At 45.4% G+C, this 11,305-nt stretch overlaps 1 protein-coding gene across 2 annotated transcripts in view; it reads left to right on the forward strand.

Annotated features, from left to right (window-relative positions):
• LOC129715640 (uncharacterized) overlaps positions 1-10,540 on the forward strand; it is a 38,827-nt gene extending 28,287 nt beyond the window's left edge. For both annotated transcript variants that reach the window (XM_055665501.1, XM_055665500.1), the window contains exons 10-11: positions 6,197-6,243; positions 8,071-10,540. In XM_055665501.1, coding sequence (XP_055521476.1) covers positions 6,197-6,243; positions 8,071-8,137 — 114 coding nt within the window. In that variant the 3' untranslated portion in view covers positions 8,138-10,540. The remainder of the gene's footprint in view (positions 1-6,196; positions 6,244-8,070) is intronic.
• Positions 10,541-11,305: the final 765 nt, after the last annotated feature.

Here is an 11,305-nt window from a genome sequence, read left to right on the forward strand (position 1 = left end):
GTGGTTAGAGAATGTGGTTACTGTGGCCCAGTGGTAGAGTTGCAGCCTCACGGGATCCATCCCGACTGTGTGGAGTTTGGACACAGTGTGGAAACAGACCCAACTTTCCCACACTGGCCAACATGTCCCAGCTACACTAGTCATAGAGTGATACAGTGTGGAAACAGGCCCTTCCTTCAGCCCAACTTGCCCACACCAGCCAACATGTCCCAGCTACACTAGTCATAGAGTGATACAGTGTGGAAACAGGCCCTTCAGCCCAACTTGCCCACACCAGCCAACATGTCCCAGCTACACTAGTCATAGAGTGATACAGTGTGGAAACAGGCCCTTCAGCCCAACTTTCCCACACCGGCCAACATGTCCCAGCTACACTAGTCATAGAGTGATACAGTGTGGAAACAGGCCCTTCCTTCAGCCCAACTTGCCCACACCGGCCAACATGTCCCAGCTACACTAGTCATAGAGTGATACAGTGTGGAAACAGGCCCTTGGGCCCAACTTGCCCACACCGGCCAACATGTCCCAGCTACACTAGTCCCACCTGCCTGTGTTTGGCACATATCCCTCCAAACCTGTCCTATCCATGTACCTGTCTAATTGATTCTTAAATGTTGGGATAATCCCAGCCTCAACTACCTCCTCTGGCAGCTCGTTCCATACACCCACCACCCTTTGTGTGAAAAAGGTTGCCCCTCAGATTCCTATTAAATCTTTTCCCCTTCACCTTAAACCTATGTCGTCTGGTATTTGACTCCCCTACTCTGGGCAAGAGACTCTACCCGATCTATTCCTCTCATGATTTTGTACACCTGTATAAGATCACCCCCTCATCCTCCTGTGCTCCCAGCCTACTCAACCTCTCTCTATAGCTCAGACCCTCTAGTCCTGGCAACATCCTTGTAAATCTTCACTGTACCCTTTCCAGTTTGGCAAATATATACTTGTATAGAGCACTGGTGAGACCACATCGGGAGTATTGTGTACAGTTTTGGTCCCCTAATTTGAGAAACGACATCCTTGTGATTGAGGCAGTGTAGCGTAGGTTCACGAGATTGATCCCTGGGATGGTGGGACTGTCATATGAGGAAAGATTGAAAAGACTAGGCTTGTATTCACTGGAGTTTAGAAGGATGAGGGGCAATCTTATAGAAACATATAAAATTATAAAAGGATTGGACAAGCTAGATGCAGGAAAAATGTTCCCAATGTTGGGCGAGTCCAGAACCAGGGGCCACAGTCTTAGAATAAAGGGGAGGTCATTTAAGACTGAGATGAGAAAAAACTTTTTCACCCCGAGAGTTGTGAATTTATGGAATTCCCTGCCACAGAGCGCAGTGGAGGCCAAGTCACTGGATGGATTTATAGAGAGAATTAGATAGAGCTCTAGGGGCTAGTGGAGTCAAGGGATGTGGGGAGAAGGCAGGCACGGGTTATTGATAGGGGATGATCAGCCATGATCACAATGAATGGCGGTGCTGGCTCGAAGGGCCGAGTGGCCTCCACCTGCACCTATTGTCTATGTTTCTGTGTTTCTATGACAACATCTTTCCTACAAAACGGCGGACAGAAGAGTACACGATAGGTCAGGTTTGGAGGGATACGAGCCAAATGCAGACAGGTGGGACTATTGACCTGGTGTGGGCCGGTGTGGGCAAGTTGGCTACAATGAGACTGTTTCCACACTGTAAATGTCAACTCCACAAACCTTGTGACACACACTTAGTCATTTGCTCTAAAATTTAGTTCAAATCCCCTTAACGATGGCCACGGTGTCGCAGCGGTAGTGTTGCTGCCTTACAGCGCTTGCAGCGCAGGAGACCCGGGTTCGATCCCGACCACGGGTGCTGTCTGTACGGAGTTTGTACGTTCTCCCCGTGACTTGTGTGGGATTTCGCTGAGATCTCTTGTTTCCTCCCACACTCCAAAGACATACAGGTATGTAGGTTAATTGGCTTGGTGTAAGTAGATGGGATAGACAGAGTTGATGTGGACAAGCTTTTCCCTTTGAGAATAGGGAAGATTCAAAGAGGACATGACTTCAGAATTAAGGGACAGAAGTTTAGGGGTAATATGAGGGGGAACTTCTTTACTCAGAGAGTGGTGGCGGTGTGGAATGAGCTCCCAGTGGAAGTGGTGGAGGCAGGTTCATTGGTATCATTTAAAAATAAATTGGATAGACATATGGATGAGAAGGGAATGGAGGGTTATGGTATGAGTGCAGGCAGGTGGGACTAAGGGGAAAAAAAAAATTGTTCGGCAAGGACTTGTAGGGCCGAGATGGCCTGTTTCCGTGTTGTAATTGTTATATGTTATATGGTTATAAGTACAAATTAGAAACATAGAAAATAGGTGCAGGAGTAGAGGCCATTCTGCCCTTCAAGCCTGCACCGCCATTCGATATGATCATGGCTGATCATCCAACTCAGTATCCTGTACCTGCCTTCTCTCCATACCCCCTGATCCCTTTAACCACAAGGGCCACATCTAACTCCCTCTTAAATATAGCCAATGAACTGTGGCCTCAACTACCTTCTGTGGCAGAGAATTCCACAGGTTCACCACTCTCTGTGTAAAAAATGATTTTCTCATCTCGGTCCTAAAAGACTTCCCTCTTATCCTTAAACTGTGACCCCTAGTTCGGGACTTCCCCAACATCGGGAAGAATCTTCCTGCATCTAGCCTGTCCAACCCCTTAAGAATTTTGTAAGTTTCTATAAGATCCCCCCTCAATCTTCTGAATTCCAGCGAGTACAAGCCGAGTCTATCCAGTCTTTCTTCATATGAAAGTCCTGCCATCCCAGGAATCAGTCTGGTGAACCTTCTCTGTACCCCCTCTATGGCAAGAGTGTCTTTCCTCAGATTAGGAGACCAAAACTGTACGCAAATTGTGTGTGTGTTTAGGATAGTGTTAGTGTGCGGGGATCACTGGTCAGTGCGGACTCGGTGGGCCGAAGGGCCTGTTTCCGCACTGTATCTCTAAACTAAACGAAACTAAATGACTCAGACAGAATTCTCCCTTAAATGGGCCCCATAATTAATATTGTGATGCTATTTTTATCTCCTTTTCATAGCCAGATATTCTTTATGCTGGAATGTGGACGTTCCTGTTCTGTGATTTTTCTATCATGTCTTCCCCGTAGCAATCATGTCCCATCTGTTAATTAACTCCATCAGTTCAATTTAGTAGTTTAGAGATACAGCGCGGAAACAGGCCCTTCGGCCCCCCGGGTCCGTGCAGACCAGCGATCCCTGCACATTATCACTATCCTACACACAGCGGTAGAGTTGCCACCTCATAACGCTTGCAGCGCTGGAGACCCCTGTTCGATCCTGACCACGGGCACTGTCTGTACGGAGTTTGTACGTTCTCCCCGTGACCTGCGTGGTTTTTTTTCCGAGATCTTCAGTTTCCTCCCACACATTCTTCTTTATTCTTTATTCTCTGGGGCGCAGAAGGTTAAGGGGGGACTTGATAGAGGTCTTTAAAATGATGAGAGGGATAGACAGAGTTGACGTGGATAAGCTTTTCCCACTGAGAGTAGGGAAGATTCAAACAAGAGGACATGACTTGAGAATTAAGGGACAGAAGTTTAGGGGTAACATGAGGGGGAACTTCTTTACTCAGAGAGTGGTGGCTGTGTGGAATGAGCTCCCAGTGAAGGTGGTGGAGGCAGGTTCGATTAAAAATAAATTGGATAGTTATATGGATGGGAAAGGAATGGAGGGTTATGGTCTGAGCGCAGGTAGATGGGACTAGGTGAGAGTAAGTGTTCGGCACGGACTAGAAGGGCGGAGATGGTCTGTTTCCGTGCTGTAATATGATTATATGGTTATATGGTTATAAGGTTATACAAAGACGTACAGGTATGTGGGTTAATTGGCTTGGTGTATGTGCAAATTGTCCCTAGTGTGTGTGTAGGATAGTGTTAACATGCGGGGGTTGTTGGTCGGCCTGGATTCGGTGGGTCGCAGGGCCTGTTTCAGTGCTGTATCTCTAAACTAAACTAATCTAATCTAAACTAATCTAAACTCTGGGAACAACTTATTTTTTTAACAAGCCAACCAATCCACAAACCTGCACGTCTTTGGAGTGTGGGAGGAAACTGGAGCACCCGGAGAAAACCCACGCAGGTCACAGGGAGGACGTACAAACTCCGTATAGACAGCACCCAGAGTCAGGATCGAACCTGGGTCTCTGGCGCTGTGAGGCAGCAACTCTACCGCTGCGCCCCTATAATGTACTGTTGTGCAAGACAACTTTGCCACCTCCACCTTCAATGTGTCCGGGGTAATGAGGAGAAGGCAGGAGAATAAGGTTCGGAGGGACAGATAGATCAGCCATAATTGAATGGCGGAGTAGACTTGATGGACGCAATCCCTGCATTAAAGGGGAGTCCAGAACCAGGGGCCACACAGTTTAAGAATAAGGGGTAAGCCATTTAGAACGGAGACGAAGAAACACTTTGTGAGTCTGTGGAATTCTCTGCTCAGAGAGGGCAGTGGAGGCCGGTTCTCTGGATGCTTTCAAGAGAGAGCTAGATAGGGCTCTTAAAGATAGCGGAGTCAGGGGATATGGGGAGAAGGCAGGAACGGGGTACTGATTGGGGATGATCAGCCATGATCACATTGAATGGCGGTGCTGGCTCGAAGGGCCGAATGGCCTACTCCTGCACCCATTGTCAATTGTCTATTATCTTTTGTCTATTAAAATAGATGCAATGAAAGATTGTGTCCCTCCCATGTCTATCGTCAAAATAAACGGACTCATCTGACATTTCCATTAGTGTTTCCTTGTTTCTTCTCCTTCCCACTTACACTCCTACTCTGCAATCCCAATGATCCCAGTTTCAGTCACTGACTCCATTTTTTTGGAACTTGTTTATTAGTTCATATTTTGTAATCATAAATTAGAAAGTAGCATAATCTTTAAGAAAGATTATAAGAAAGGGGCATCATGGTGGCGCAGCGGTAGAGTTGCTGCCTCACAGCGCCACAGATCCGGGTTCAATCCTGACTATGGGTGCTGTCTGTACGGAGTTTGCACGTTCTCCATGTGACCTGCGTGGGTTTTCTCCAGGGTGCTCCGGTTTCCTCCCACACTCCAAAGACGTGCAGGTTTTTAGGTTAATTGCCTTTGGTGAAATTGTGAATTGTCCCTAGTCATGGAGTCAAAGAGTGATACAGTGTGGAAACAGGCCCTTCGACCCAACCTGCCCACACCGGCCAACATGTCCCAGCTACACTAGTCCCACCTGCCTGCGTTTGGCCCATATTCCTCCAAAATTATCCTATCCATGTACCTGTCAAACTGTTTCTTAAACGTTGGGATAGTCCCTGCCTCAACGACCTCCCCTGGTAGCTTGTTCCATACACTTAGAAACATAGAAACATAGGAGTAGGCCATTCAGCCCTTTGAGCCTGCGCCGCCATTCAATATGTTCATGGCTAATCATCCAACTCAGTATCCCATCCCTGCCCTCTCTCCATACCCCCTGATCCCTTTAGCTACAAGGGCCACATCTAACTCCCTCTTAAATATAGCCAATGAACCGGCCTCAACTACCTTCTGTAGAAGAGAATTGCACAGATTCACCACTCTCTGTGTAAAAAATGTTTTTCTCATCTCGGTCCTAAAAGATTTCCCCCTTATCCTTAAACTGTGACCCTCTTGTTCTGGACTTCCCCAACATCGGGAACAATCTTCCTGCATCTAGCCTGTCAAACCCCTTAAGAATTTTGTAAGTTTCTATAAGATCCCCCCTCAACCTTCTAAATTCTAGTGAGTACAAGCTGAGTCTATCCAATCTTTCATCATATGAAAGTCCTGACATCCCAGGAATCAGTCTGGTGAACCTTCTCTGTACTCCCTCTATGGCAAGAATGTCTTTCCTCAGATTAGGATTTTAGGTGCTTAAACGTTGGGATAGTCCCTGCCTCAACTACCTCCCCTGGCAGCTTGTTCCATACACTTGTGTGAAAGGGTGTGGAAAAGTGTGTAGGATAGTGTTAGTGTGCGGGGATCGCTGGTCGGCACAGACTCAGTGGGCTGAAGGGCCTGGTTCTGCGTTATATCTCCAAACTAAATTTTATATTTTATATTTTCTTACAATAAATTAGGTGGTATAATCATATGAAAGATGATGAGGATGAAGAGAAATGTAATTGTAGTAAATATGTTTTTTTTTATTTTAAGGCCATACCACTGAATGAAATGCCAGATCAAGGCGTGGGAATCTCAAGGTATGTGTTGATAGTACTGATGCCAAATTACGTGGCAGCATCTCTGAAGAAGGGTTTCGGTCCGAAACAAAACTATTTGCTTTGCCCCATAGATGCTGCCGCATCCGCTGAGTTTCTCCAGCAATTTTATCTACCTTCGATTTTCCAGCATTTGCAGTTCCTTCTTGAACATGAATGATGCCAAATTATGATGCTTTGGCGAAACAAGGAACTGCAGATGCTGCTTTACAAAAAAGGACACAAAGTGCCGGAGTAACTCAGCGTGTCAGGCAGCTCTCTGGAGAACATGGATAGGATCATAGTGTCATGGAGTGTGGAGATGGGTCCTTCGGCCTAACTTGCCCATGCCGACTTAGATGCCCCATCTGCACTCATCCCAGATTCTCAATTAGTAATGTGAAAAATGTTTTCCTCATTTCGGTCCTAAAAGATTTCCCCCTTATCCTCAAACTGTGACCCCTTGTTCTGGACTTCCCCAACATCGGGAACAATCTTCTTACATCTAGCCTGTCCAACCCATTAAGAATTTTGTAAAGATCATCCCCAATCAGTACCCCGTTCCTGCCTTCGCCCCATATCCCCTGACTCCGCTATCTTCAAGAGCCCTATCTAGCTCTCTCTTGAAAGTACCCAGAAAACTGGCCTCCACCGGCAGAAAATTCCACACTCACAATTCTCTGTGAGAAAAAGTGTTTCTCCTCATCTCCGTTCTAAATGGCTCACCCCTTATTCTTAAAATGTAGACCCTGGTTCTGGACTCCCCCAACATCGGGAACATGTTTCCTGCCTCTAGCGTGTCCAAACCCTTAATGATCTTATATGTTTGAATAAGATCACCTCTCATCCTTCTAAACTCCAGAGTGTACAAGCCCAGCCATCCCAGGAATTAACCTTGTAAACCTACGCTGCACTTCCTCAATAGCAAGAGTGTCCTTCCTCAAATTAGGGGCTGTTATGGGCTGTAAGTAAAAATGTAATTGTTTTGTTGTCAGTACACATGCCAATATGCACTGTTGTCAGTAAACATGGTTGTGGGGGAGAGAGGGAGGGAAGAGATTTACAAATATTTTGAAGGTTTCCAAATGCATGTCCTTGAAAGTACCTTGCAAACGCTACACAATTTCCAAGCTTGTTTGGACTTTAAATATACAATGCAGAAACAGGACCTCAAGCCCAACGAGTCCATCGATCGCCCCATACACTAGCACTATCCAACACACTAGGGCCACAGCCCCAGAATGAAAGGAGGACACTTTAGAAAGGAGATGAGGTGGAATTTCTTTAGTCAGAGGGTGGTGAACCTGTGGAATTCTTTGCCACAGAAGGCTGTGGAGACCAAATCAATGGATATTTTTAGGGCAGAGATTCTTGATTAATACGGGTGTCAGGGGTTATGGGGAGAAGGCAGGGGAATGGGGTTAGGAGGGAGAGATGGATCAGCCATGATTGAATGGCGGAGTAGACATGATGGGCCGAATGGCCTAATTCTGCTGCTAGAACGTATGAACATGGTCGAGGAACAATTTTTATAAAAACAGTTTTTACCATAAATTGTCCTACACACATTAGAGACAATTTACAATTTTTCCGAAGCCAATTAGCCGACAATCCTGTGCGTCTTTGGAGTGTGGGAGGAAACCGGAGCACCCGGAGAAAACCCATGCGGAAAACGTGGAGAATGTTCAAACTATGTGCAGACAAAATACCGTAGTCGGGATCGAACTGGCTCTATGAGGCTGAAACTCTACTGCCAGACCACTGCGTGCAAATCAAAATTGTTTCTGCAATTTTTTTTTAATTCTGCTATTGTGTTTTTTTTCTCTACAGTAATGTCGCAAATGGGGAGGAAATGCCTGGAGTGGAGGCATCCTGTTTACAAGCTGGGATACTTTGAATGGAGTCAATGTAAACTTGTCCAAAAGCATTAACCCCATGATGTCCGAGCATTTACCCCGTCAGACAGGGGAAACATTGCAATCATTCACAAAATAACCATGAGGGAGCTATTTGTTGTAAAATATGCTGTAAAAGTATTGGGCTTGCAAGCAATTGATGGGATGAGTGTCTTGCAGAGAATTGATGAAGTTAATCTAGTCCGGGACACAGCGGCAGAGGCCCGGGTTCGATCCCGACTACGGGAGCTGCCAGTGCAGAGTCCATCGATCGCCCCATACACACGCACTATACCTACACACTTGTGCCTTCTCGACGTGGTTCTCCCCAGGATATCCAGTATCCTCCCGCAGTCCAAAGACGTACAGGTTTGTAGGTTAATTGGCTTCGGTAAAGTTGTAAATTGTCCCCAGTGCAGTGATACCCAACCTGGGGCCTTGGCAAATTTCAGGGGGGCCACAGGTTCAATGAAGGGGGCCACAGAGCTACCACTCGTTGCCTCAAATTTCAGTTCTAATACATTTCAGTTCTAATAAATTTAAATCTATGTTGTTGAAATATATTTTTAATGTATGATTATAAATGGTTGTTTTAGTGAACCCACAAAATATTTTTGATGTTTGTGGAATAGAATAAAAGATAATATATGTGCTGAATAAGAGAATAGACACTGATATTTTTATGGAAGGAATTATAATATTGAAGTACTTTTTTTCCGCTAATAATGTCAGGGAGGGGGAGGGGCCACAGAAAAATGAAAAGATCCCTAGGGGGCCATGAGCTAAAAAAAGTTGTGAACCACTGGTCTAACTGTATTTCATTGTCTCTGTACTTTGACACTGCACAGTGACAATAATATTTGAATCTGAATCTGAAAACTAAAAACTAAATTAAAATTGATGGGGTCAATTTATTTAAAAATGTCGTTAACTGCTAGACAATGGGTCTGCTGAACACAATAGAAACATAGAAACATAGAAGATAAGTGCAGGAGTAGGCCATTCGGCCCTTCGAGCCTGCACCACCATTCAATATGATCATGGCTGATCATCCAACTCCGTATCCTGTACCTGCCTTCTCTCCATACCCCCTGATCCCTTTAGCCACAAGGGCCACATCTAACTCCCTCTTAAATATAGCCAATGAACTGGCCTCAACTACCTTCTGTGGCAGAGAATTCCACAGGTTCACCACTCTCTGTGTGAAAAATGTTTTCCTAAAAGATTTCCCCCTTGTCCTTAAACTGTGACCCCTTGTTCTGGACTTCCCCCAACATCGGGAACAATCTTCCTGCATCTAGCCTGTCCAACCCCTTAAGAATTTTGTAAGTTTCTATAAGATCCCCCCTCAATCTTCTAAATTCTAGCGAGTACAAGCCGAGTCTATCCAGTCTTTCTTCATATGAAAGTCCTAACATCCCAGGAATCAGTCTGGTGAACCTTCTCTGTACTACCTCTACGGCAAGAATGTCCTTCCTCAGATTAGGAGACCAAAACTGTACGCAATACTCCAGGTATGGTCTCACCAAGACCCTGTACAACTGCAGTAGAACCTCCCTGCTCCTATACTCAAATCTGCTCCTATACTACACTGCTCCTATACTCCCTGCTCCTATACTCAATGACAAAGAACAGTTTGTGAAGCCTAAATTACTGCCGATAATAACCTAGAGAGTACTGTAAACAATGTGTCGGAAGGAACTGCAGATTCTGCTTGACACCGAAGATAGACAAAAATGCTGGAGTAACTCAGCGGGACAGGCAGCATCTCTGGAGAGAAGGCATGGGTGATGTTTCGAGTCGAGACCCTTCTTCAGACTGGTTCTGTGAACAATAATCCCTTCAATGATACAAATGTGCTAATCCCATCCTTTGTCAGCCTCTATAGATAACGAAGTCCGTGTTTCAACTTCTTTGTAAAGGTTTTCATTCGAAAATCCAGTGACTGTTATCAGTAATTGCGATCAGTCTTTAGGCTTTTAGTTGTAATTCTTTTGCTTTTTTACTTTGTTAATAATGATATGTTTGGTTTTAGTTGAGGTCTGCAGATATTTCAATGCTTTGCTCTGTTACTGTTTAACTGTCGAGTCAAAATAAAATGTTTTAAAAGGTAATACTGGACATGGCAAATCATTAAAAATTCAGTGATCCTAATGTCTTGGTCCATCACATGGTTACCTACTGTCTCTTAACGGTGGCGCAGCGGTAGAGTTGCTGCCTTACAGCGAATACAACGCCGGAGATCCGGGTTTTAGCCCGACTACCGACCCTGTCTGTACGGAGTTTGTACCTTCTCCCCGTGACTCTCGTGGGTTTTCTCCGAGATCTTCAGTTTCCTCCCACACTCCAAAGCCGTGCAGGTTTGTAGGTTCATTGGCTGGGTAAATGTAAAAATTCTCCCTAGTTGGTATGGGGTATAGTGTTGATGTGCGGGGATCGCTGGCCGGCGCGGACCCGGTGGGCCGAAAGGGCGTGTTTCCGCGCAGTATCTCTAAACTAAACTAACCTGAACATAAACATAAAGAAAGCGAATGGTATGTTAGCTTTTATTGCAAAGGATTTGAGTATAGGAGCAGGGAGGTTCTACTGCAGTTGTACAGGGTCTTGGTGAGACCACACCTGGAGTATTGCGTACAGTTTTTGGTCTCCAAATCTGAGGAAGGACATTATTGCCATAGAGGGAGTGCAGAGACGGTTCACCAGACTGATTCCTGGGATGTCAGGACTGTCTTATGAAGAAAGACTGGATAGACTTGGTTTATACTCTCTAGAATTTAGAAGATTGAGAGGGGATCTTATAGAAACTTACAAAATTCTTAAGGGGTTGGACAGGCTAGATGCAGGAAGATTGTTCCCGATGTTAGGGAAGTCCAGGACAAGGGTTCACAGCTTAAGGATAAGGGGGAAATCCTTTAAAACCGAGATGAGAAGAACTTTTTTCACACAGCTTAAGGATAAGGGGGAAATCCTTTAAAACCGAGATGAGAAGAACTTTTTTCACACAGAGGTGAATCTCTGGAACTCTCGGCCACAGAGGGTAGTTGAGGCTAGTTCATTGGCTATATTTAAGAGGGAGTTAGATGTGGCCCTTGTGGCTAAGGGGATCAGGGGGGTATGGAGAGAAGGCAGGTACGGGATACTGAGTTGGATGATCAGCCATGATCATATTG

Source organism: Leucoraja erinacea, unplaced genomic scaffold (assembly GCF_028641065.1).
Source record: "Leucoraja erinacea ecotype New England unplaced genomic scaffold, Leri_hhj_1 Leri_128S, whole genome shotgun sequence".
NCBI lineage: Eukaryota > Metazoa > Chordata > Chondrichthyes > Rajiformes > Rajidae > Leucoraja > Leucoraja erinaceus.